This window comes from Triturus cristatus, chromosome 7, assembly GCF_964204655.1.
Source record: "Triturus cristatus chromosome 7, aTriCri1.1, whole genome shotgun sequence".
Classification (NCBI taxonomy): Eukaryota; Metazoa; Chordata; class Amphibia; order Caudata; family Salamandridae; genus Triturus; species Triturus cristatus.
Window position 1 is genome coordinate 1,522,090,360 of NC_140590.1, and position 27,066 is coordinate 1,522,117,425.

At 45.9% G+C, this 27,066-nt stretch overlaps 1 protein-coding gene across 1 annotated transcript; it reads left to right on the forward strand.

Moving 5' to 3' along the window:
• Positions 1-2,123: 2,123 nt before the first annotated feature.
• On the forward strand, positions 2,124-23,007 carry RBM38 (RNA binding motif protein 38). The gene is made up of 4 exons (XM_085619283.1): positions 2,124-2,506; positions 5,302-5,425; positions 7,018-7,072; positions 21,315-23,007. Exons 1-4 carry the CDS (start codon positions 2,297-2,299, stop codon positions 21,619-21,621), a joined length of 696 nt encoding a protein of 231 aa, XP_085475409.1. The 5' UTR covers positions 2,124-2,296; the 3' UTR covers positions 21,622-23,007.
• The last annotated feature ends 4,059 nt before the right edge of the window (positions 23,008-27,066 follow it).

Below are 27,066 nucleotides of genomic sequence, written 5' to 3' on the forward strand. Positions count from 1 at the left end.
GTATCTGGGCTCCCTCCCTGGTCCCAATTAACAATGTTCCAGAATTGTTTAGAATCTTTGGCTATACATGCTCTTCTTAAATCCTGCCACTTGTCATCGTGCCATTATCTTTTTGCAGCCCTTTGCTCCCTCCTATAAGAATCCCTGGCCTCCCTTACCCCAAGGTGATCTTTGGATTTGAGCGCATCACACAGTTTTTTACGAGCCACTTTGCAATTGGCATTGAACCAGCCAACCTTGTTAGATTTACAGGTCTGCTTGCTGGGCCTGACATCATGCAAAAAATATGTTTTTAGGTTGGCAAATAGGGATAAGTGAGATTCGTACATAATTGATGGAAAATCTGGGCTATTGGCTTTAGACCCAATATAGGCCATTTGTTTCGCGACCTCTATTTTGAGAGCGGCCAACTTTACAGGGTTTTCACAGAACTTATTCCATTTTACTTGGCGCTTATTATTGGATAGTACCAGATCACATGATATAAAACCCTCCATCGAGTTCCCGACCCTCTCCGTGGGTAATATTAGAAAATCTGAACAGAGGGGGTTTTGGTCACTTTCCATACGCCATACAATCTCCATATCCTCAAGACACCGCCAAAGCCTTACGTCTACCAAAAGATAGTCGATCTGGCTACAATTGCGTCCGTTATCAAAGGTGTTAGTTCCCAATGGGTCCGATCTAGTACGTCCGTTAGCAGCTCTAAGACCTCTTTCTAAACACAACACTTTCAATTGAATGGCAGCGTCAGTCCATCTTTTGACGACTGGGATCTCAAGCTTTTGAATGCCCCATATCAGATCCTGCTCCGCTGCTAACTCTTGCTCCTCACCCCCTAGTGGTCCAAAAGTGGTATTAAAGTCTCCCCCCACAATTGATGAAATAGAGTCAGGGAGAACATCCAACTGGATATCCAAGGCGGCTACTACCTCTGACCTAGAACCACCCCTACAGCCTCTAGCAGAAACATTAAATAAGGCCAATGTTAGGCCGTGAGGCCAGACGAGTTTAATGGCTAGGATATCACTATTCGAGGAATGTATAGGAGCAATACCACAACGTAGGTTTTGACGAACCCATACCACCAGGCCACCAGCAGGTCGCCCTTGACTTTTTTTGATGGCTGGAATATAGAAATTGAGATACCCCACCCGAAGGACTGGGTCCACTGCCCAGGTCTCTTGAAACAGGCAGATATCATATTTGTCTATAAAATTACCCCAATCCTCGGACACAGATTTTTGCCCAATGCCCGCGATGTTCCAAGATAATAGAGTCAGTTTACCTTCTCCACTAATATTAGTAGGTAAGGAATCTTCTCTTGCGACCATAGGGGGGCTAATAGTCTCATGACCTAATTTGTGACCTGGGTGTGTTAATGAAACTGGGTTCCTGTTATCCAATAGAAGGGTGGGTGAAGAACTATTTCTAGGTGGATTTTTTAACGAAACCTTATTCGGTGGATCACTTACGGGGGGGTTCAATACAGGAGCCCTACCAACCTCCCTGAGTCAATCGCACTCCTCCAGATCAGTAAGAGCTGTGAATCTGTTGGCTAAATGAAATCTGCGCACATAACTAGGTGATGCCCTCCTATGTAGTGGAACGTTTTGTGTACAAGGAAGCTTAAAGCTTACATTTTTCCTCATAGAACTGAATTGAAAAAAAACTATTGTTAAGGGAATTATACCAGGAACCCTCTTCTGGGGGGGGCAAGAAATTAGCAAGTACATTAGGGAGCATGTTCACACTAGAAAAGTTTACCACAATACAATCCCCTTTGAACTTCTTCACGCCACCGCCCACCCATTTCAATAAGTATTTCACCATCAATCCTTGTTCACCCCCATTTCATTACTTAGAGTCCAAGAGCGCAGGCTTGCCTACACCTACACCCCCTCACAGACTTAACTTCCTACATTCATCGTGCCGGTCCCTAACCCTCGGTCCCTAGTTTATAGTGTTTCCTTTTAATGCTATTCTATTTATTCCGCTTTGAACTACAGCTCCCATGGTTCGCGTGCCCTACCCTAGCCCGCTGGTTCGACGCCGGCGCACGGAGTGGGCGTGGCCTCCCAGCCAGGGGCGTGCTCCGGCTCCGTACAAAGCTTGTAGAGCTCGTGCAGCTCCACAGAGGTACACATCGGGTCGGCGGTGTAAGGCGCGCATCAGCCGTATGGGGACCCGCGCTGCCTGAAGACTTCTTCCTGCTCCCATTTTCAACCCTGCCCGTTCGGAGCTCTTCTTCCTCCATACAGCGCCGCCGCCCACGGGTGCCCACAGTCCGTGTCTCATGCTGCTCCAGCGCCTGCCGTTGCACAGTCCCCCCGCCGCCATGCACACGCTGCAGAAGGACACCACCATGACCAAGATTTTTGTTGGCGGCCTCCCCTACCACACAACCGACGCCTCGCTCAGGAAGTACTTCGAGGTGTTCGGGGACATCGAGGAGGCCGTAGTCATCACCGACCGTCAGACCGGCAAGTCCCGGGGCTACGGCTTTGTAAGTGTTGCCCGGATATAGCGCGCTCTGCGTGGACGCACTGACAAGTGGTTTTATTTAGGCACTGCTGAACGTGTATTAGAGCGGGGACTTTGTACTGGACATTTCATGTATGTTCTTATGTGAGGGGGCCTGGATATATAGCGCTCTTTGCACGAAAGTGGTCAGTTGTATATTGCAGATGGTAAGGTGGCGCTGTGGAGGTCCATAGGGAGTGGGGTTATTTCCTTACACTGGGTCTGGATCAAGCTCTCCATGACGATAGACTCACTGTCTTACATGTCGGTAGTTTTTACAGGTTTTCTTTTGAATTCGTAAAGCGCCGAAACACCCAGGCCGCTAGAGAGCTCGGATTTAGGAATAACTAAAGAAGGGGAGATTGCCGTGGATACAGAGTGGTGCACAGGAACTCAGAGGCCAAGGCGCGGTATTTTCTACCCACTCACTTGAAGCTAGTGCTGCGGCAGCGCTCACACGGTGGAGGCAGGGGGAGTCCAGCTGTATTAAGGGATTCCGTACACCCCCTGCGTGGTGGTGAGCCCACGCTAGATGTCCGAACAAAAAGCTAGTGTTCGTTGGGGGTAAAGGGGGACGTGCAATATGGCCTGGTTGTATGTCGTCGGGGTTTAGGGGCTTTAAAGGGGGGGGGGGGGCTCTTCTCCTGGTGGTCTGTAAGATGCAAATTCCTGGGGCGCGGTATTTGCATCTCCGATTCCTGTGGGGGTACCCTCGGGGAATCCTAATTCCATTGTTTTTGGGGGGGGGGGAGTACCCCCTTCCACTACAAGTATCCTAGTATCTGCGCCTCGTATGCTCCGGTTTCCCCTAATTGTATTTTCCTCTGACATGAGGCACCTGCCAGGCCTCCTTTGTTATAGGTTTTGCAGCTGTCTCGCAGTCGACTTACTGCCCAGTGTGGACCAACATCCCTCGCCGTACCACAGCCCGAGGTTGTGACTAAATGTATAGTAGATGGATAAAGTGACAAGTGTGGCAGAAAAGCTAATCCACGAAGCTCCTGATCCGCGCCTGCTCGCTCGAGGCGCTGCTCTCACTGCTTTTGTGTCGTGTTATGCCCTCCCCTGCCTTTTGTCTGATTTATATTTCGGTCTCCAGGCACAAAATACATGGCTCCACCACAAAGGATCCCCCGCCCCCACCACGGGGGTTTCCTGGGGATTGTGCATGCGGAGGAGGTGGATGGGGGGTGAGATGGCACAGGGGCCGTGTTACCGAGACAAAGAGATTGTCATTCGCTCACAGGCGCTGCTGTTGGAGGGAAAGCCTCGTTTAAAAGAAAACACTTCTTTCAACTGAGCTCTGCTCGCCTCTGGCCCCTGGGTTCTCGTACACGGTATCTATGACAGCGCCCCTCCACCCACCTGAAAATCCTGTAAACAAAGAAAAACCGAATTGGCAGTAGGCGAGGCTCTGGAGTGCACCTGCCACAGCGGTTTCCTCTCTCCCTCCGCAGGTTGTGGTGAACACTGCGGTGGCAGGGCTGTTAGACGAGGCTCCCCATCACCGGGCTGGGACTTTCTGGTCTACTTTTTGACGTGTGTGAAATGTACGCGCGCATCGATCGCATCGCGCCCCCCCTCCCGTGTTGTGCGCACTGCTGCGTGATTGTGTTGTTTCTGGCACTTCCCCGCCAGCTTTGGCAAAACGTTGCTTCTGGAAGGACCGGTATAGATGCTGTTTGTAAACAATGCAGCTCGACATATGACTTGCGCACACATACCTGCCACGACCCCTCCCCCAGCATGCAGTTTACTTTTTTTTTTATTTTTTTGTACGAAACTGAGTCACACACAGCACCGAAGCGCTGTCCTTGGCTCGGCTAGTATCACCTGGTCCGTTGTTTGCACGCCTGTGACGTAGCGAACTAAACTAAGTGACAATGTCACTGTCCTGGTTTCAGCGAGGTATATCAAATATTTAATTCTTAAAGGTAGTCTACATAATGTTGCGCATAGTACAGTCTAGCGCCCAAACAACTCTCACCATCAAAAAGCGTTCACTGACATTGCAGTGCTGGTCCAATGGTAGGGTGACCAGGCGTCCCCATTTTGCCAGGACGGTCCCAGTTTTTAACCAGCTGTCTCAGCAAATGTCAAGAAATGTAGCTCATGTCCCAGTTTTTAAAGAGGGTCGACTGAAGAAGATAGTTGTTTTTTATGTTTGAAAAAGCAGGGATAGGTAGCAGCTGTTTCAAGAAAGCAATTTAATTACCAGGCAAGCTACTGGGTTTAAAAATTGCTTTTATGTATGTTCTTACTGCCTGTTCTGTAATTCTCTGCTGAGGAGCGCTCTCATTGCTTGAAGTAATATTGTAGTCCTTCTTCTAATTTTGTTAAATGTCCCGGTTTTTGGCTTTAAAATTCTGGTCACCCTATCCAATTGGGGGGGGGGGGGGCTCTCATCTACACAGAGCTGAATTCCTTGTTATGGTCGAGTCTAACCCCTGTGCAATAGTCCTAATCTGTTCGCCGTCACACTGTGCTGTGAAATTAAATTTGAGATTGTAAACCATGTGCCTGCTGGAGCCAAACTGTTCTTAAATTCCTTCCTTAAAGTATTGTATGAACTTGTATGCAGTCTGATACCCAATTTAACCATCTCGGCCACTCTGACATCTTTTAAAAAGTGAGTTTTTTTTAAAAGGACATTTATTAGTATTTTTGACTATAAAACAAACAAGTAACTTTTTGGGGGGAGGTGGAGTCTGTGTGCGGTACCGTTGTTGATTGGTCATTGTGACCTGGCCCTCACACGAGTGTGTCATTGTGTTACAGGTGACCATGGTGGACCGGGCCGCGGCGGACCGGGCGTGCAAAGACCCGAACCCCATCATCGACGGGAGGAAAGCCAATGTCAACCTGGCCTACTTGGGGGCGAAACCAAGGAATATTCAGAGTGGTGAGGACTCTTCTACTCCTTGGTCGGACTGGGAATCAAATATTGACCTGACAGAGAAATATTCATACGAGCCCAGCTCACGTGTACCATTTTTCTTTATCTCTTTCTGACCCTGCCTTCTTTTCTTAAACCTTCCTCTATGCCTGCTTGCCATAAAGTGAGAAACCAGTGCTGGCCTTTGGGAGTTTAAGAAACGGCCTCCAAAGGCTACTGTCCAGCAGAGAGATGCCTGAAAAATAAAGTCCTTCTGTTATACTAGTAATTGAAACACAAGGTGATGGGAGGATCTTGCACCAAGTAACTGAGTTGATTGGGTAGCATTCCAACCCATTGTTGTCTTGCCCACCATGCCGCCTCTGCTCGAATACAGCCACATGCAAATCAGCCTTGATCCTGCTCCAATAGGAATAGCCCAGCCTGAAATGCCGGTCACGTCCTCCCTGGAGGAAGTGCAAGCAACCCAAGACCGGTTGTTGCAGTTATGTTGTCCATTGGCTTGTCTGGTTGCCTGTCTGTTATAAACGGATGCAAGGAGGCCGGCGCCTTAACTGTCCGTAGAGGCCTCGCTACCTCCTGACTAGCATGGTCCAGGAGGGCTGGGTCCGTGCCAGATGCTAAATATCTCCAATTAACTTTACATACTGGGAAATAAAAATTAGCCATTCCTGCTGAGGAAATCTGACATGGAGGCCCAACCTAGCACCCACGTGAGGCCTGCTGCAAATGCTTGGCATTTTGTACATTGGGAAGCAGAGTGCCTTTGGGTTGGTATTTAATCTTCACCAACCCCATAAAGGGTAGGGGCTGGGTAATATGTACTTGTTGTTTTAAAGCTGTTGAACCACGGAGCTGCTTTCTCTCCCAATGTCTGGCCCACCTCTCGAGTCCAAGCACCTCTGTTCGCCCGCTACTGTGAAGTAGCTCCCGGATAATATACTGTGGAACTGTCGTCTATTAATTACCGGCTCGCAGCAGCCTTCCAAATTCCATTGGTATTTCTGAAATTCTCCCTGCACACGTAACTCCTACCGGTGTTTTGAGCCTCCTCGCATTTTCCATTGGACTCTTGAAGGTTTTGGAATGTGCGTGCTCAATGCCCAGGTGGCGGTTTTGGACTTTTTAACCTCCTGGGGATAGAGTTCAACTGGCATAAATGTGTAGCGCTGATAAACTAGGGCCCGTCTATGTGCTTGTATAACATGAAGGGGGGGGGGGGGGGTGTGTCTTGAGACCTCCACTCCATCCGCCTCAAAGATGAAAGCCGGAGCAACCACTGTGATCTGAACCCGTGACCACGTGCTTAAACGTGGATCCTTTTGGGTAGAAGCATTAGCTGACCTGAGTCGCAGGCGCCTGTGCTGTTTGTGCCTAAACAAGGGGTGTGGGGAGGGGAGTGAAGGACTGGAAATATTGTGGAAGGCGTTGATATGGAAGAGTTAAAGGGGCATGGATTGTTAGGAACGTTCCTAGCTCCTACGTCTCCATTGGGCTGCTTCGAAGTGCTGCGGAGAAACAGAAGTGGAAAGAAGAAAATGTTAATTTGGTTGCTTGTGAACTTCTAATTGAACAATTTGTTTCCATCTGTTGCCTAGGGTTTACCATAGGAGTGCAACAAATACATCCCGCCTTTCTGCAAAGACCATATGGGTAAGTGTAAATTTTTTTTTCCTGTTGATGTGGGCACTTAATAAAAATGTTATAAAGATATAAAGTGGGTTTGTCTCGCGGGTTTAGGCTGTACACCTTTCATATGTACTTTCTGGTTCTGTTGCATGTTGGCGCTTTATGCGAGTGCGCGCGTGGCTGCCTGCGCCAGTCTTTCTGAGCTAGCTCCGCCTTTTTTTCACTTGGCGCTTGCTCTCCAGACAGTCTCCTGAAAGGAGCTGAAAAGGGGTCAGAAATGAGCTGGGCAGATGTTCTATAGTGCCTCGGTAGTCTGCAAAATGTGGCCCATTGTTTGCCCTATACGTTGGCCTGCTCCCGCCCCCTCGCGCTCACAAGTGCCCCCTTTTTTTCCAGCTAATAGGACCCGGCAGCTGCTGTGCACAAGACGAGTGTTCCCCGGGCAGACAATGGGTTCTGTCAATACGGCCCCTTCCCTTTAATGATTAATGCACGCGGGCTCTGCGTCATTTCAGGAGCATAATAGCAATTTTTATGTGCTCTTCTTAAACAAGCAGGTCCTTTTTGTTTCGGCCGTTTTTTCACTGTAAACTTGTTCCCTGCTTTTGTGATGGTGGTTAGCACGGCTCTGTCGACAGTCATAACTTTTGTCTTGTGTTGAGTTTAAACAGTGCTGGCTGGGTATGTTGAGCGGGAGCGTTGCCATAACAATGCTCCTTCAGTGGTCGGTGTGCTGTTGACGACCCCTCCCCCGGCCTGGAGATAAGCGGTGGGAACAGCTCGGGCTTGTTCATTGAACCTCTGGGACTCTGGGCATACAGAACGAAGTTGTTGTATTCAGATTTTTTTTGTATTGCCCCTCTTGCTGCACTTACGCACTTTATATAATCGCTGTAAATTGCAGGTGTTAACATATTTAATGGTACTAATTTTACCGACCTCGGAAGGATGGAACGCTGACTGGGCCTCGCGCGGATTTCGATAGCAAACCTGCAAAGGCGCGTCTGACTTGAGTAAATTCCTCCATAAGGGCGAAGGGAGCAGCCATTCCCAAGATGACATGCGCCGTTAAGAGCTCGGGAGGTTATGACTTGTCAAAGTATTAATAGTTGTCCACCGCGCGCTCTAGATTCTCCGTTGCCTTAGCAGTGAAGGATATTCGCTTCTGGATGAAATGCGGAGTCTACGCATCCCTGTGATCTGGACCTTTATACAGAGCAAGCGTGTGTATGTATGAATATATAATTTGTATTACTGGTCTGCTGTTACTGTCTCCACTCTATGTAACCCATACCTTGTTCTTGGAATCCAGGCACTAGGGTCGGATGTACTCACATCTGGCCATGCCCTTTGCTGCCAAGCCTATGGAATACATGGACCGTTACACATCTGAGCTGTCACTGTCACCGTTGAACTTTAGATGAGTGCTTGAGTTCAGTTCTAGGCTTTCACCGAAGTAGATGGGAGCGACCTGTTCAGTAGGCAGGCCAGTGCAATCAATGAATGATTCATTGGTTGCCAAGGGGGACGGCCAGGTGCGGCGTGGGTGCTTGCATTACGTATTGTTTGCCAGGATCGTGAGCGCCAACAATCCCTTAATTGCAGAAAGTGCCTCGTGCAATTACCGTCCAGCATGAGATTGGGCTATCCCTCAGCTTGTCTGTCTGGTCAACACGTCTCTCACTCGAGCATTCTATTGTAGTGAAGATATAGCGCCCCGTATATCGAATTGTGCCTCACGGTGCTTTGTAGTATGAGCTTGCTGTTCATGTTTAGTAGGGTGTGGGTTAATGGTTGTCTGCCTCGTGCCTGTATGCTGGGCCACTGGGGTGAAGCGGTTCTGTGGTGGTTAATATGGATTTGCCACATCATTGATCATCCCAGCCTTTATACCCTGGTAGGACCTGGGCATAGTCACATGACGGAATGCTCTACACGCATAAATCTACTATTGTAGACCACCCCTCTTTTGTTACGATGATCCACCATCAACTGCATGATCTGCTGACATTAACCTAACACTTTTTCTAGCTGAAACAGATCTAGTTACTAAAAACATGGCCGTACCGGTCCTGCACAGGGATAGCTCATCGCAAAGGCTTACTAGTCACCTTTCAGGTGCTGATGACTGTATTTGGATGTTCAGCTGCTATTAATAAGGTGAAATCTTTGCCCAGGTATGCTTTACATTACTGTGGTGTTTATGTAGGAGAGGGAAGTCTTGTAGTCTTCTGAAGATAAGATGGCTATCCGTGGATCTTATGTTTGGTGATGAATTCCATAGTTTGGCTGCTTGAACAGAGAAGGATGTAACCCTGGGCGTACTGTGCGTAGCAGGGCTACACAGAGGTCCACGGATTTGCAAACAAACTCCATGGAGTTCCGCTGCGCCGCCTGCCTCCACACCACTATCAAGAAATAAGTTAACCTTAATTTAAAAAAAAAAAAACTCAACCACTTAACTGTGTACCGCGGGTCCCCGGGCTGCCCTCTTCCTTCCTTGCCATACCAGTAATGCTTGAGAAATCGGAACATGCGCACAGCCGCGTATGCGCATTTCTTGTGAGAAATGCACGGGTGCACGCATGGGCAGTTTTCTCAAGCATTACTGATACGGTGAGGAAGGGGGCAGCCCGGGGACACCACAGTAGACAGGTACATGGTTTTAAGTTGCTGTTTAAGATTAACTTATTTCTTAATAAGGATGGGGGGTGGAGGCGGGGGCTGGCAAGCTCTGCTGTGGAGATTGGCCTTCTCCGCGTTCTGTGGAGAAGGCAAATCTCCGCGGGCAGAGCTGAGGTCTCCGCCCGGGGTTAGAAAGTTGTACCTACTACAGGTTTAGAACCAACTGCTCCAATCTTGCTTTAAAAACAAGTAGTTTCTAGATTAATTGGTCCCACGGTCAGGCTATATATTAAGCTTGGAATTAAGCTTTAACTCCTGAAGGCAGATAGTACAAGATTGTAGAGGCGCACAGAGGTCCCACTGTCTAGTCTCCATGAAGCTGGAGATAAAGGCAGTAGGGCTGGGGAAGAGTCTGCCACTAGTCTGGCATGCACCCGGCTTGCCTCAATCCTCTTGGCAGCATGCCTTCATGGGGCTGGCCCAGGAGACTGGGCAGCAACAGGGCACAGAGCTGTCACCAGGGACCGTTTGAAAAGAGGAAGTGAGACCAATGAGGTAAGACAGGGAAGGTGTTTGCTACCTCTTTCCCAGAGGTAGATGAAATTAAGCTTTCACTGCCACCCAGGTGAAGGTTCTCATGTGTAAATAGGCTCCCGGTTTATGGTAATTTGTCATTTGTCTGTGTTTATCCACATTTATTATGGGTATAGTGAAAAGTAAAGCTGAAACTGGTATAGTTCCACATTTATTTAACCAATAAGTATGCAGTCATGCTGGAATGCCTGCCACGTTTCAGTGACATGAACGCCCACACAAGATAAATCCATGCACTTGTATGAAAATATGCACATTTCAGCATCGGCCTTGTGCAGTGGTACAGCTGTTTAAGCCTCTTTACTAAAATTCCTTTTTTTGAAAAAAAAAAATGTTTTATCCCCCTTACCTATCAATCCAGATATTGGCCTGGCAGTCATGGCGGTGTATTTAGAATCGCTTCAAGCAACCAACTTTCGTTTTTATCCTCATTTAAAAATAGACAATGTTTTTCCTTTTGTATTGATCTGTAAAAACGGGGAGCCTTGTGTATAAGCCTGCAGGGATGGGCATGGGGCCTTCTTTGTAGTTGAAGGATCTGCAGAGAACAGCCGCAAATCACCACGCCCCAAGCAGGGAAGCTCTGTTCAAGCGCAACGAAATGCGACACCGCTATCCCACAGCCCGACCAAGATATACCTAGTATGATCTTACATTTGCCCCCACCACTAGCCATCATTTGGTTCATGGCAACAGATTGAAAAACCTGGTGTGCAAGGTCTTGAAATGAATGCGCAAAAACCGATTGTAGGCTCCTGTCCCAAAAAACGCTACAGTAGCGCTCAGATGGCCACCTATGTCACTCTAGTTCCATCAAACACTACAGAGGGGTCCACTTAAAAATAAATAAAAAAAAATCCATGTTTATTAAAGGTTACTTTAAATGCCTGCATGCCCAATGCTTCATAGTTTGGTAGTCCTTCATAAAGAAGAGGTGTATATGGTAAGGTTCGGAGGGTATCTTAGGGTAAACGGGCAAATGGTTTCAGTCCCATCTGATAACAGGGGGAGGTATTTAACTGTGGCAGCTGTTGAGCATTTAGTAAGTTTGGGGCGGTAGTATGTAGGCACACGCCCGTCTCCCTTTAAATTATGAACGCAAAGTTCTGAGTTGTTAATGTAACATTGGTTACCTCCAGACTTGGATGGGCCTTGAAAGCTTGTGACGAGTGTACTTAGGAGTGTTTGTTTTATGTGTGTGCGTTTTATATATGCACTCTACTCTGCTGGTACTTAATCCAGTGAGTTGTCGAACCAGATGGACTGGTATTGTCCACCAGGCAAGTTGAATTGCTACCTTCACCAGGTTTCACTTTTGGTTTGAGCAGAGGAGGTATAATGGCGAGATGGAAGGTTTTTCAGTCTGCCCATGGGAATGCCCTTTATGGGATGCTTTAAAGTCTGCAATACATTGCAAAGTGCCTTGAAACCTGCGCTGTACCCGTCTGGGCACCCGGCGCAGGCTTTGCTCGATCAGTGATACTACATTGGTAATTTTTGTTTGTCGCTAGTTAGGCTTAATTTTCTGTCGCATCTGTGTATGGCTTTCAATTTGCTGATGAATGTGAGCATACTTGCCTTTGTTGGTGTTTCGTCGTAATTTTGTGTCCAGGTTGTTTTCTATGGTTACTTTTCGCTCTACAGTTATGCCGCATGTGGATTAGGACAGACCTATAGATTTGGAGAGGGATCCGCTTTTCCCTAGGCCTCAAGTTACAGCATGTGGGGATGCGGGCTCTTCATGGCTGTGGCTCGTTTCCTTGCAGCCTGTTGGTACTTCCGGGCGGATGGGTAGAGACTGTGGCACGAGAGACCCAGGGCCTATGGGGAGCTACTTGTGCCGAGCGAGATCCTGCCCTATGCAGATGTGCGCATTATGGGCCAATTTGTGTATGGCAAGCCCCAGTCACAGGTGGGCCCTGCCAGGCGCTTCTTCAGCTGGTTTAATGTGCGCATTGTGCCACTCGTTCTGCTTTATTCGCGCCAGAATGTTAATGGCATGTGGTATTCCCCACTCCTAGGTTCGCACAAGACACATTTACACTACTTGCCCAGCCAGTTTGCATTGGGCCCTGCCACAAATCGGCGAGGTGAAGGGAACTCAGTAGACATGAAATGACTTTTCAGTCCAGTGGAGTTATGCAGGGCAGAGGCCTTTAAGTGAATGCTGTGCAGTTTGGGAGGTGTTCCAGTAGCTTCCTTTGTCTCTGTAAACTTCTTGCAATTGTGCCAGGATTCTGAAAGTGGTGTGGAGAGGGAAATGTATGACTGTGGAGGGCGGTAATCCTGGAACTTTAACAATTGCTTAAAAGAGTTGAAACCTCCCTAAAAGTGAAAACGCTAAAGGGAAATGGCTCAAATTGAACATGGAAAACCCCTAAATGTACTAAGCTGCGGCCTCCTAAAAAATCGACAAAGGCGGTGCATTTCTAGTTTTAATTTACCAAGGGAAGCTAACCTTAAAATGTACGTTTCACAGCAAGGTTTCAAGACCCTGCCCAGGCGCCTAAATGGCATGACTGGCCCTGGAATTGATTGTGGGGAGTCGCCTGTGCATTTCAATAGGTTGAGGGGTCACTTGGCAACTGCACACACAGAACCTGCCTCTGTCGTAGCGTATGACCAATGATGTACCCTACTGAACATGACTCGAGGGTTTTTGTGTACATCAGTGAGTTGTAGCTGCTGGCCAAAAGGCGAAAGTGGGTTTGCTGTACGGCCTCTTTCGGAAACTCGTCCGTGCCCGATTACGTGCTTGGATGCATGCAGGATTACTTATGATTTAATTTCAATGTTTTAAATAAACTGTTTATGGGCAAGGGATGAGGAGTTGAATCATTTTGATGGAACATTTTTAAATGCAGGAGCACATGGCTTCTCTTAGGCGCAAAGCTGCAGAGTTTCCCAGGTTGCTGCCTTACTAGGCAACAGTCTGGTACCTGTATGTATCAAATGAGAAATCGGGACTAAAGTCCCAGAATTCCCTGGGGGGGGAGGGGGACCTACTATAACTAGTAAAGCATGGGCCTTGGAAACTTGTCTGCTATGGAGCATGTCACAGCCAACAGTCTACAATGCAGGGGTGGGTCACCGAAGCTGCCTAGTCTCGATTCTACCTGATGCCGCCACCTTACACTTCCGGTTTGTTTCACGCACTCCGGACGGTTCTTTCCTCCCTACTTTCTCCCTTTGTCACTGTTCCGAACTTCTCCTGTCTGCCTCGCTTGCTCCAGACCCGGTTTGATAGCAACAGTGCTCGGCGAGTGGCGATAACCCCCAGCATAGACTGATCGGGGGTCATAGACGGGGCCACTGGAATAATGCTGTTGTGCGGCTGTGGCGATATTTGCGTAATTGGAGGTTTGCCGTATAATCCACCGTCTGCTCCATAATCTGTAGATTTTAGCAGATTTCTTTCTTGTTTAAACGGTTCAGAAGTTAGTAAAAATGCAGCAATACATGTTGCTGCGCAGTGGAAGGCCCTTTGGAAAGGGTGACTGGTCACCTTTCTGTAGCTTATTGCTATAGTTGAGTGTTTAAACTGGTACTAATGAGGTACAGCTGATAGTGTAAAAATGACAAAATAATGAAGTGATACAATGTGCCTCAATTTACTCTACCGCATACTTTGGCGTTCCCTTGCCACATAATTCCTTTGGCCCTGGTCATAGATTACACTCGGAACAATGCCACTCAACTCCGCCCCTTCCTGCCCTTCAGAGTGCAAAGCATTATGGGGAACTTGTACCACTCTTGACTTCACTGGCCTTTTGCTGTTGTGCTCCGGGCTTCCACCTAGGGGGGCATGCAGCGTTAGACTGGCCCATCGGCCAAACCTGACAGTGCCCAGGTCAGTGTGTGCCCCTTTGTTTCGGATTTATAAACTTGTTTTATGGTCTGGTAGGTCAGTTTTTACAGTTTATTTCCTTGACATTACAACAAGCAGTGCCTGCAGCAAGCACACATGCATGTTCTCCAATACCTTGCAAAACACCTGTACAGGTGCCTTTGCAATTTCAAATCCAACCCAATTTGTCAATGTGGGCCACTTTTTAGCTACATAATTTATAATAAGCAGGCCCCCTCCTTTATTTCTGTGCCCAGGCATATTTACTGGCCTGGACTCCTAGCTTACATAGAACTGGTTACGAAAGCATCACCTCTAGGGTAGACTCTGGCTAGTGTTGGTAGGTCAGTACTGCCAAGCTTACTTCTAGCATCTGTAGAAACACCGATGTGGGCGTGGTTTAGTCTGTCTAAACTGATTTAATAACCATTTGAGTAGGTTTGGATAGAGTGGTGCAAAGCCCAGTTACTCCCCTCTAGGTGTGCATCTTGGAGGTCGGAGTCCACAAGAGTATGCCTGCCTACTTGGTAGACATAGGGTATTGTTACTAGAGCCACTGGTCACTTTTAATGCAAAAACCACCCTCTTGGCTGCATCTCATGGTGATGGAGCTGCAGAAACGCTGTAAAAAAACAGGCGTTCTATTTCCTTCGAAGAATGTAGGCACGACCTGGTCAATTGGAATTATGCGACATGGAGTGTCAAATTATGTAAGAGGGTTGACTAAATTATATAGCAAAAGCAAATTTTGCTGCGTAATGCAGCACACGTTGCGATAGTATTACTGGTTAATTTTGACTTCTACACGCTAGCACTGTCTGGGCAAAGGCCTCCCTGCATTACTAACAGTTTAACTCTAGAGTACAGCTAAAGGCAATCAAAAGGTGTCCATCTACTTATGCGGAAGGCTTTGCAATACTCCAACGCGTGATGCATTTTGTTTGCAGGTTTTAATACACATTTATTGGGTGATGGCTTGTACGGCAAATCCTTAATTATGCAGAAAACGCCACATCAGCAGAATCTCCTAATTCCAGTGGCCCTGATTGTAGGGTGGTTGGACTTTGCTGAGGCTCGACTCATGACCTGCAGGTCACGGCTTTTGGTCGGTGGCTTGAGCGCTCACCCGAGGGGATTGTTGGTTGTGTTTCCATTGTTCGGTTTCTGACCGGTGAAGTGCACATCCTGGCTGCCCCGTCAAGCTTGTATTGCTTTAGTGGTAGTTACTGATCCTTGCATTAAATTTGGTTCTTGAGGCAAAACAGTGTTTTGCCCAAGATTGTACTTTTTGTACATGGGGAGGCTGGGATGAAGTGTATCGGCGGTATAGCACATCTCCGTATAGAACGGTGTGGGAAGTATTTCTGTTGACTAGATGAAATGCCCTCCCTCCCAGCACAATTTTATTCGCATTATTTTTGGTGGATACATAGATTTGATGGAGTGCGCCGAGTTGTGCCTTTACACATCAGACCTTGCCCTCCTTGGAAGACTTTGCATTGGTGCGACCACCACCACTGCATAGGACACAACATTCAGCACGCTGCGTGGGGGGGGGGGGGGGGGGAGGGAGGAGGAGGTCTCCTTGGCAGGTGTTTACTGAGATCGGTCTTTATTCTGCAGCAGCCCCCCCCCCCCCCCCCCCCTTCCCCAACACACACATGGGTGCCCCCATCCACAGAGGTGTGCGATGTTTGCCTCGAACACAGAATGTACTGGCACGCGCTGGCTGCCTGAACACCCGGGGGGATGAGGGGGAATCCATTGGCATGGCAACCGGGGAGGTGGAAGGGGGCATGACTCAAGGGAAAACAAACAGGATGGCTGCCATGTTTTGCAACAAACAGTACGATTGCCAAGACACTGGCTACGACCGAAGCCTGTTCTAAGAAGCGCATGCAAGTCCTGAAACACATCATCCGAGCAGCTGCCATTTAAGATTTTTAATGTCCTATTTTTGCTTAGCCCTCTTTAATCTAGAGACTCGCCTACATACCTGGGGTGACCTGTCCCTTTCTAGAGCGCTGCGCGTGGAGCATGCGTCGTTGGGACCCGAAAACAGGATCCGAAGTGTTTGCTGAATGCCCGGCTGTTCGTCGAGGCGCTTGCAGCGGTTAGAAGCCCCGTTTGTTGAAAATGGAACGCTGTTCCGGTGCTTGCCAAGGTCGTGTGTAGTCTTTGTTGCACGAGCATCTTAAAACTGTTCGGTTACGGAGCTCTGCTAGTCAGTGAGAACATCTCAGACATTTTGTTTCTGTAATTCTGCTAGAAGGGAACTTTGTTTTACAAGAGTAAAGCAAAAAGTGTACTGGAGTGGCAGACTATGGACGGTGGGCCTAAAAAAACTAACCAGGAGGCCTAGCGCCGAAAGAAATTTGGAATTTGTGGAGAGTATGTTGGAAGCATTTAAAGGGGAAGGAATGGACGGAACAGACGTTTTAAGGCATGGGCAAAGTGGGCTCTGGCCCAGGGCCCCTCTCTATCAGGGGCCCTCTTAAAGACTGCTGTTGACCTTCAATAATTCCTAAACAGATTGTTTGAAATACTGTTTTCCCTTTAATTTATTTCTAACGTGGGTGATGTGTGCGAGTCCATTAGACATTGTGCAGAGAAATGTGCATGTTGCATGTGACAACCATAGAAAGTTTCTTTAGATCCAAACAGGACTTCACATATGAGAGATGGGAGTGCCCCCGATATTATTTGCAGTAACATTAGTGGGCTGCTCTTTTGTTGCACATCACTATCCCTGAATATTAGATGTAAACTTATTTAGAATTTGGAGAGTGCAGTGCACATGGTTTGGAGAGTGCACTGTCGGTGGGACCTGGCTAAAGAGGGCATGGAAGAACTGAAGATCCTAAATACAATTTGATTCAATGAACGGGTGCCCCAAAATACATTTGGCCCAGGGCCCCTCAAACTTGAGATGTCCCTGGGAGGAAAGAGGTGGCTGGCAGCCAGTTTGGAAGCCTCTCCTGGCGACCAGCCTGTCCACCGTGCTTTGTAGCCGACATTCATCCATAGTTCAGTCTAGACGCACGATTTAGTGCTCGGCTGTACCTAGAGCCTGCAGGGAACCCTTTGCTTGCTGCTTATATTTTGATGTAGCAGGTCTGTGGGTGCTGGGCCGTCCCCGGTGTCCCTTTGGCGCTTTCCACTTCCGTAAACGGGAGACCTTCTGAGTTAGCCTTTGCCATCATCAGAGGGGTGTTCCGGCAAAAGGAGGAACATTATTCAGTGGTGCTGGTGTACCCCTGAATGTAGCACAGTGCTGTTTTGGGGCTCTCATGGCTGCTACCCATGATTTATGGGATTGGATCCACTTTACAGCTGTTAGATTTACTTATTGCACTTGATCGCAGAGCAAAGTGGTCTGGCCTGCGGGAGGCCATTTTGAATCGTGGAACACTTCCTAAAGTGACATGGTATGTAGTAAATGTCACTGCTTCTTTTAGCCTATTTTTCATAAGATTCCTTGACTTTGAATTTGACTGAAATGCTTTGAATTCTAAAATCATGTTGTGACCTTTGTATATCAACTTTCATAATAGTGATTCTGACATTTGATTTTATGCCGTCTAGGTGTGTAGACACTTTAGTTAGAAGCCAAATGATGCCTCGAGGTTGACCAAAGTATGCAGCAAGAATAGCCTAATTATGCAACCTGATGCAGTACATTGTGTGGTGGTATTACTTCAATATTTTTTTAATTTTAACACCTGTTAATGTGTGGGTAAAGGTTTCACCTTGCTAACAGTAATACCCAAATGCAATAATACACAACTGAAAGGGGACCAGTCTATGTTTGCAAATGACCTTTCACAGCTACACATGTTGCTTTTTTTTTTTTCTTCTAACTTTTGGTCCGTTTCAGCTAGAAAAACCTCTGTTAAAATCGTCAAATTAAGCAGTAGAGAGTAGATTGTGTCCAATGCAGCAAATTCATTTATGAAACTCACTGCTGCAGATCAGCATAATTCTGGTGGTCCAGACTATGAACATCCCAGCTGTTTGGCTCAGGATTGTTTTCTAAAAGTGAAGATTTCTGGCTCCCTATTGGGGGCTACAAGTCTAGTGCTGTGACGCATGGAAAGTCTGTACATTAATCCATGGATTAAATTTGTTGGATCATATGGACCCAGTAAGACCGTGATAGTGTTTTGCAGCATCGCGCCGTAGTGCTGGTGAAGGGATCAGGAATGCCTCTGCACTAATCTTGCAGCATAGATGCTTGGGATTCAGATGGGGCAAGTCTTGAATAAATATGCTACTGTCGGAGGGCATTAAAACTGAGCTCAAGGAGGTCCTTTATGATTTTCAGTGGGACAGTCAACTGTGCAGTGGAACGTTGTGATGTACGAGACGTAGCAGAGTTGCATCTTTTGTAGTTTCTTTAGTAAGCCCAAGTTACAGGTTGGTATCCATGTAAAGCGGCCCCACCAGGAGCAGCCTGCCTGCTGCTCAGTCCATCTTCAGCAGTCACCTCTCGCCACACAGGCACCCAAACATTCCACTCATGTCCCATCGCATCAACATTCCATAGAGAACACTCACTAGCAGCTAGGAAACCCGGAAACATAGGACATGCATTAATAAACAGGCAGGATATAACCAACTGCACCCCCAATGCCACACGGTTACCTTTAATACTGGGGTCCAGGAGGCTTGAAGGCATGCCAACCTTTTACACTATCTACAAGAGAATGAAGTCCTTGTATAATGTGAATTTACCTGCTCCTTTTTTTAAGTTGAATGTCTACTCTGGCCTGCCTATACTTCAGGCAAACACTATCCCCCTGGACCAAGTGTCAATGGTTAATAAAAATAGCAAATTATCTTAAAAGAGGCTGTTATTATGCATTAATCATTGTTATCTATTCTTAAAACTTTTTGCCCTTTAATCTATCATACAAACACCCTATATTATATATACCAAATTCTTGATTTCGACAAACTTTTATAAATAAAAATTGTTAAACCTTTTAAACTCATAAATCATTAATCATATTCAAGAATGTTAAACACAGTTTAACACATTATCTCCCAAGAATGGGTTGCAATCTTCTCTCTATTGATTTCAGATAAAACTAATCATTATGATTAAAAAGTCAACGCAGTGTTTAGGTGATTTCTTAATATTTCCACCTTCAGGACTAAAGTTTCATCGAATCTTATTTTGGCTCAATTAAGCCGTTCATGGGGGATGACCCTCCAGATTCGTACAAACTGCCTGCTTGTTGATGAGCCTCATCAATGGCTGTAGCAGTATGTATTGCCCGCAAGAACCACCGTTTCTATGTATTCATGTATAGATTAAAAGCCACTCGAATCACTTCAGGACTCTCATTCAAGTCGGTAAGATGCAGACCCCACTTTTTAAAAAAATTTTTAATCAATTTTGTATTCGGGTTAATAACATCGAACCGCAATCGAATTGTCAGTCTCCTCAATTTATCGTGGCCCTGTACTTTTTTATATCTATCGTGGAAAACCACGCCGGCCTCCCTGCTCTCGGGGACTCCTGGAAATACCGTATCCGGGAGTCCGCGAGAGCAGGGAGGCCGGCTTTGTTTTCCACGGTCGATATAAATGCAAGTACAGGGCCACTATAAATTGAGGAGACTGACAATTCGATTGCGGTTCGATGTTATTATCCCGAATACAAAATTGATATAAAAAAAAGGGGTCTGCATCTTACTGATTTGAATGAGAAAGTCCTAAAGTGATTCAAGTGGCTTTTAATCTATACATGAATACGTAGAAACGGTGGCTCTTGCGGACAATACATACTGGAGGGTCATCCCCCATGAACTGCTTAATTGAACCTAAATACAATAAAATATGAAATTCAATGAAACTTTTTAGTCCTGAAGAAGGTGGAAATATTAAATCACAAACGCTGCATCGACTTTTTAATCATAATTAGTTTTATCTGAAAAAAATAGAGAAGATTGTAATCCATTATTGGGAGGTATTGTGGTGTTAAAACTGTTTAACATTCTTGAATATGATTAATGATTTGAGTTAAATAAAAACGTTTTTAACAATTTCTTTATTTTTATAGATGTTTTTGTCAAGAATTTGGTATATAATATAGGGTGTTTGTATGGTAGATTAAAGTGCAAAAAGTTTTGAGAATAGATAACCATGATTAATGCATAATAATAGCCTCTTTTGATAATTTGCTATTTTTATTAACCATTGAAACTTGGTCCAGGGTGATAGTGTTTGCCCTATATTAACTATAGGGACTCTTGTGGTGTTGCTTCTCTATACCCCGTCCCTTTGGTTTAACATTGGGGTAACTCCCTTTTTTCTTGAATATACTTCAGGCAACCATTGGAAGAAGTGATGTGCCTCCTCAACTGCATGGAACATTTGCATGTCCATACTGTACCAGTCAGAGCACTTCAGTTACTGGTCACTATTAGTTGTACCAACCAATCCAGTCTGTTTCCACAGCTTACTCTGCTATTCTTATGGCAGTGGGACTCCTCCACCAAGCAACCATGAATCTTTTATTCTTAACCACAACCCTCCGAAACAAATAGCAATTGGATCTTTTAATGCTCAGTCTTTTAGGTCTAGCCTTTAGTGGGTGGATAAGAACTGTAAGATTAGAATCTGCCCAGTGCTTATCATTGGTTTGCTTGGTCATTCTCATTTCCTTGCTTATGGTTGCCTTTCCTTGCCCATGCTTGTCCCTCCTGGGGCATCACCTCCTCACCATCGGATTGTCCTGCTTCTATCCTTCCACTGCACCCTTTTAGGGACTTTCTTTTTATTTTTGCTTAAGCACTCTATGATACTGCATGTGTTCCAGCTCTCGCCTCTCACCCTGTGCCTAATGTTTCTTTTGTGTACCCCTTCTACCTACCAATGTTCTTTCCCTTAATCTCCCCTCCACCATGCTTGGCTCTGTTAATGCTCGTTTCATACTCTTGAATTGGATTTGTTTCCTAAAAAGCTGCACGTGGGGTATTTGGCCTGCAGTAAATACTTGTTCTCTGGTTTTAACCCACCACTAACCTGCTGAACGTTTGAGAGCCACATTTCGGACTACTACTGGCACAGCATTGAGCTATTAGCTTTAATGTCCTGGGTAGGTGTTAAAAGCCTAGGGTTGTTTTCATGCTTGCATAGGTTTTAGGTGCGTTGATATTTATTTTTTGTTAACCACCTTCTTTCTTTCCACAGGCTATCACCTCAATACATCTACCCACAAGCCATTGTGCAGCCCAGCATGGTCATCCCCACCCCAGTCCAGTCGTTGACTTCTCCGTACATCGATTACACCACTGCTGCAGCCCAAGCCTATGCACAGTATACCACTGCAGCCTACGAGCAGTACCCCTATGCCGCCTCTCCTGTGGCGGGATTCATGGGTTACGGCTACCCCAGTGCGGCCCAGCAGCCCATCTCCGCCTCCACCCCGGCAGCAGCCACCACCGCGGCCTTCCTCCATTATCCCCCTCAGCAGCTGCAGCCTGACCGGCTGCAGTGACGTGGGGTGGTACAGGGGAGGTCCCCTACATCACCCTAGCAGGCACAAAAAAAGCAAAAAACTTCGAAAAAATATAAACTTTAGGTGCATATTTATACCTAAGCTATTTATAGTGTTAAGGGTGTTTAAACCCTTAAATCTGACTACACTTGTAAATGCGAACACTTCCTGTGCAACTTTTCAACTGGGAGACATTTCTAGAAGGCGGCCTGGACTGAACTACAAGTTCTGCGCACAAGTCAACCTGCTTTCCCAATTCTTTTTTTTGTATCTCCTATTAATCTACAAACCTGCGATATGCTATGAGGTACTCAAAGGACAGTGGACAAAAGCAATCGTCGTGTTTTTTTTTTTTTTTTGTTTTTTTTTTGTTGTACAAAAACTTTGTAACACTTGAGATGCCTTACAGAAATAACTATTTTTGAATATTTATTGCGAATTCTATTCGCATGAGCTGTGAATTGCAGAAAGGAGTTTAGTAAGTATCTACCTTGTCATTCTCATTTTACTAAATTATTGTATGTAGGTAAGTTGTAAAACAAATGCTGAGAATCATTTCAATATGCAAAAAAAAGGGAATATTGGCTTTTTTTAAGACCGCAATATTTCTTTAGTCAAAGGCACTGTAACATTTTCTTATTGTAACTGTTTGGATCCTCGAATTTAGGTATATTTTTTAAATGGAAAAGAATTTTGATGGGTCTCGCAATTGCTGCAAGGTGGGGCCTGTTTCAGTATTTATGTAAAGGCGCGTATGGTACAAGCCCATTGGCTGGGGAGGGCGGAGGAGTTGGGAGGGGTTTAATGCAGATTTTGAACAAATGGTATTGAGCAGCCTACAGTCTCAAGTTGAATTCACTTATTTACAAGGAACGCAGCATAAACTGTTATTGACACCCTGTCGATGCAATATTTGTCCATTTGTAGAAATATGGTTTAATGGCTCAAACATGTACTGAGTTCTACATGGAAATATTCATACATGCATCTGTAGATGTATTTTTTTTTATTTTGAGAGCAGCAAATGGCACCTTTTTTTTAATTCATAACCTAATATGATGGGGCAACCGTTTACAGTAATGATCAAAGCCATTCACCTGTCTGGGCAAAGGGAGGCTTTTTCCATTTTTGCCCCCTCCCGCCTCCTTTATGTACTCTTTAATAAAAGGCATGGTAAAAGCTGCTGAATACCGCTGCCCCCCTTCCTTGTCTACTCCCTCACAACCCCCCCCCCGTTCTGGGTCATTAACTATAATTGCCCACCTGACTGTGGCCCCCATTTCCCCTCAGCCTTTCTCCTCCTTATTTGGTTCTCAAAAATACACTTAAACGTATAAATAAACGTCAAGCAATGTTTTAAAATAAAGTGACCATATTTAAGAAAAGGAATGTTGCGTTTTTTTATTTGCATGTCGAATCACGTTGGTTACCTTGGTTTTGTGTTGCCATGGAAATGATGTGCGTTTTTTTTATTTGGTACCTCGCCTTCCCTCTGGAAATAAGTACTGTAAATGTAGTGCTGCATTCTGGGCAAGTGTTTGACAGACTCCAGAGAGCGCCGGTGCCGCCATCTTTGATGGGATGTTTATGCTGTCCTGCCGCACTCTGGCTGCCATGTTAATGTAGAGCTGCAGCGGTATTCACTCTTACCGAGCTGCAGTGTTTCATTTAATGTCACTGCTGAATGTTGGAAGGCTTAAAGACCGCATTGGAGCTAGCTGCCAAGGGGGCTACTGTTTGTAAGTCCACAGCAGCTTGGCAGCAGGTATGTGGGGATTGTGTAGCAGAAGGGTGACATTTACATACTTGTGGCTAGGTTGTCCTAAACTCTCAAATATTGTAAATGTGGGAGCTGAACTATTGGCATTTGCCAATGCGTGTGCCTCAATTGTATACAATAATTTGAAAAGTCAAAATCTTCAATGAGTGGCTGTTGCTTTGAAAAAGGGTATATAAGAGCATTTCGCAAGCAGGGTGGGCAAGAGTTTGAGAAGTGGTGGTGTATTAAAACCCTGGTGTGGGACCCTAAATTACAGATACAATAGCAGGGGCAGCAAGCAATGGGGTGGGGAAAATAAAATATTGCCTTTTGCCCTACAATACAAGAGCTTTGTGGGGGGGGGGGGGGGGGGCAATATCCTTTTATGATAGCCTGATGTAGGATGTGACTGACCCATGCCAATGGCTGAAAGAGGTGGCCCGAATAAGTGTCAAAGTGGGCTGACCCGTTTATGTGACCAGATATTTAAAGCGGTCTTTAAGGTGTGACTTAAAGGGGAGTAAAATACTTTAATGTTGGTGTAGACAGCTTCCACCTGTCCCTGTTTAACGTCTGCTGCTCTATTGCTTTAATGGACCGCCTGACTTTTTTTTTTTTAATGCACTGCTAAATAACATTGTGGTGGGTTAAAAGAATATTGCCCATCATCCGGGGTCTGCTCTCGTGGGTGAATAGCCCGTATCTCAGATTCCCTGTAGAACAATAATTGTTAGGATGGGCTTATAGTGAACTGTCAGCAGCTAAAACTTTCTGAGGCTGTTCCTTAAAGGTCGCATGAAGGGCATTTCCTCATTGTACTTCAACCCCTGTTTGGCTAGCTTTTGACCCCAAAATGAACTTTGAACTGAACAGCAATCTAATGCGTGGCGGCCATTGTGAGATGACAAAATTCAGGATTGTGGAGGAAACTCTGATTAGCCGTTGGGGCATTGACTGCAGTTACTACATGTTCTTACAATACATACAAGCAGAGGGGACTCTGTAAAATCCAACCCTATGGAGGCTTGTGTTGGTCTGTCCTTGGAGGGAACTACTTGGTCCACAGCTGGAGTGTCAAATGAACGTGGCCTAGAGTGGGAAACAGTCATGTGACTACTGGGTCCCCTTGTTCTTCCCTTGATTGGTGCACTGTGTGCTAATCCTGTGATGGCCACTTGCTTTGCCTTTGTTTATTGTCCACTTCGTGGCAAATTTAGGCACCATACTCTGGCCTAGGGAGAAAATACTTGGTGATTTAGAGCCTTTAAAAGGAAGGTGGCCACAGCTGGACTCGTACTACTCCAGGAGGTATCTGGATGGCCGGCCTATACAGGTGTCTTGTAAGTGGCGCTTGTAATCCCACCTAACTAGGATACTTTGATCCGTGCTAGAATGAGTGACCAGCTAATCTTCCTGTGGGTTTTATTTTTCATTTATTAAGCTGGTTGAAATCCCACACTTGGTGATTAAGCCAGCTATCTACCATATGTAGCTCGTGGAGAACCGCTGTGAGCATCTGGACTGCAAACAAATTGGGAGGGGGGGGGGGGGCATAATCCTGAATGCTGTATTTCACTTGCAGCTACAGAACAGGTCTTCAGGAGTGGTGGAAAGGCGGCATGAAACCGGTTTGCAATCCAATTCTACAATTTTCCATCTTTGAGGGGAGCTGTGGCATTCTTGCCTCTAGCGCAGCACACAAATGAACACTTTTGCTCTTATAGTTTTCAGGGCTGATGGTGGCTCATAATTAAAACTTAATGTAAAAATTAAAACCATTGAGGTGTTCATGTTCTTTGGTGTCTTCTGTGCCTTGGTCTTTTCTGAACCAGTTGGACACTTCTTTATACAAGAGTATGTGTCAAAACATCTGCAGTATCCAACTGCAGTCTCTTCCGCCGTCTTTCAGAAGTCTAGTACTCAGTATTGCACAGCTACGGCTCTTATGGTTTCTTTATTTGGCTCTGTTGCCTTGGCAATAGTGTTCTGAACACTGCGGGCGGCTACGGCATGCCAATGAAGCGTCCCAATACGCATTAATAACTTACCGCGCGGACTCTTCATCTGTGCCGCCATGCATGTAACTTATGAGTGAATTGTTGTGGGGCTGCAAGAGAAGGTGCTCAGCTCAGCTTATCTTCTCTGCGTGAGATTTGGTGATGTACTAGTTTTAGCTTCTAAGAGGAGCAGTTTGAGTTTCTTACCGTTGTTTACATTGCATCTCCTGGTTCAATATTTTGGCAAGTAAGAATGAAGGCTGCTGTAGGGCACGGTGGGGCAAAGATTTCATATGATCCAGCTCTACTTGTAAGGCCAGCGCAAGAGGATTCGGGTATACTTTACATGCACCACTAAGCAAGATATGGGATCAAAGTTGCTTTTGTCGTGTTGTACACATCACATTGATACAGTACTATGGGTGATGCAGTTGTTGGTGAAATTAACAAATGCTCAAAGGGAATCAGTGGAAGAGAAGGTAAAACAAATGCTATGTATTTGTTTTGTGTCCTCTGCAAAGCAGTGGTTAACACTCACCATCTTCAACATGCATGTGAATGTGTTCTAGTGAGAGGTCTAGTCTCGGTACTTAACAATGCAGTGGTTCAATTAGCCTCCTGATGTATGGTGTTGGACTTAAAATTGTGGGAAGAGGTTGTCAACCACCTCTGATAACGGTGGTGGACGAGGAGACTGGGGGGGATTTAGGGCTGTCACGTATATTTGGTTGATTCATGTACATGTCCTGACATATGCATTTGTATATTGGCCTGTAGCTTCTACGTCATGTCTGGAAGTTATTATTTTTTCTTCTCCAAACGTGGTGGTTTATGGCACATCTTTTTGTGCGAAGGTTGTCCTACTGACACCTTGTATTGGATGAATTTAGGACCAGGAGTAATATTTGGAAGGAGGGTATCCACTCCTGCTCGGCTACGATGGTTTCCTGGATTCTTTCAAGAACCAGGGCTGGTGGTTCCTTATCACATGTAACTTGAGGGAGGTTGTTTTACTTGTTGGATGGTGTAGTCTGGTCGCTTTGTGGACTGGTAGTTGCGTTTAGCTGGTAAATTGAACCTTCGGTGTACTAAAGTCTTATATGTTGTCTTTCTCATGATTCTCCTGTTATCGACTTCTGCTGTCTTTGGGTGCTCGTACCCACAATAGTGCAGTCTGTTTAAACATTCATTTACGTCTTGCTTAGAAGTGCAGTGTACATGGGTCGTGCTTAACAGATGGATGCAGCTTGTTCTTTGGGTCTGCATGGTAGATGCCAAGCAAAGCTGCATATCCAAAGTTGGGATTAGCCAAGAAATGGGGTAGGTTTAGTTAGGTCAATGTGAATTGTGATAAAAGTATGCACCTACATAAACCAGTCCCCTATAGATTCTAAGATGTTGTTGGCACAGTACAGAGAACATTTCTGATTAAAGGGAGATCACTTTCAGTGTTATTATTCAAGCAACATATTTCGCAAATGTCCTTTCTCAAGTACTTGTTCCTTTTTGGCTGCTTAATCCGAGGCTCCTCTTCTCTAGGCTTCTGAGACCTTACCTGATGACTCTGATCTGGTAATTCTGGGTGTGGTAATAAGTGTTGTACTGTCATACTGAAGTTTTCAGCGGATAGCAAAAGTTGGGTACCTGAGTAGGGTGATGGGAGTTTACCTGGAGCTTTTTCTCTCTCTA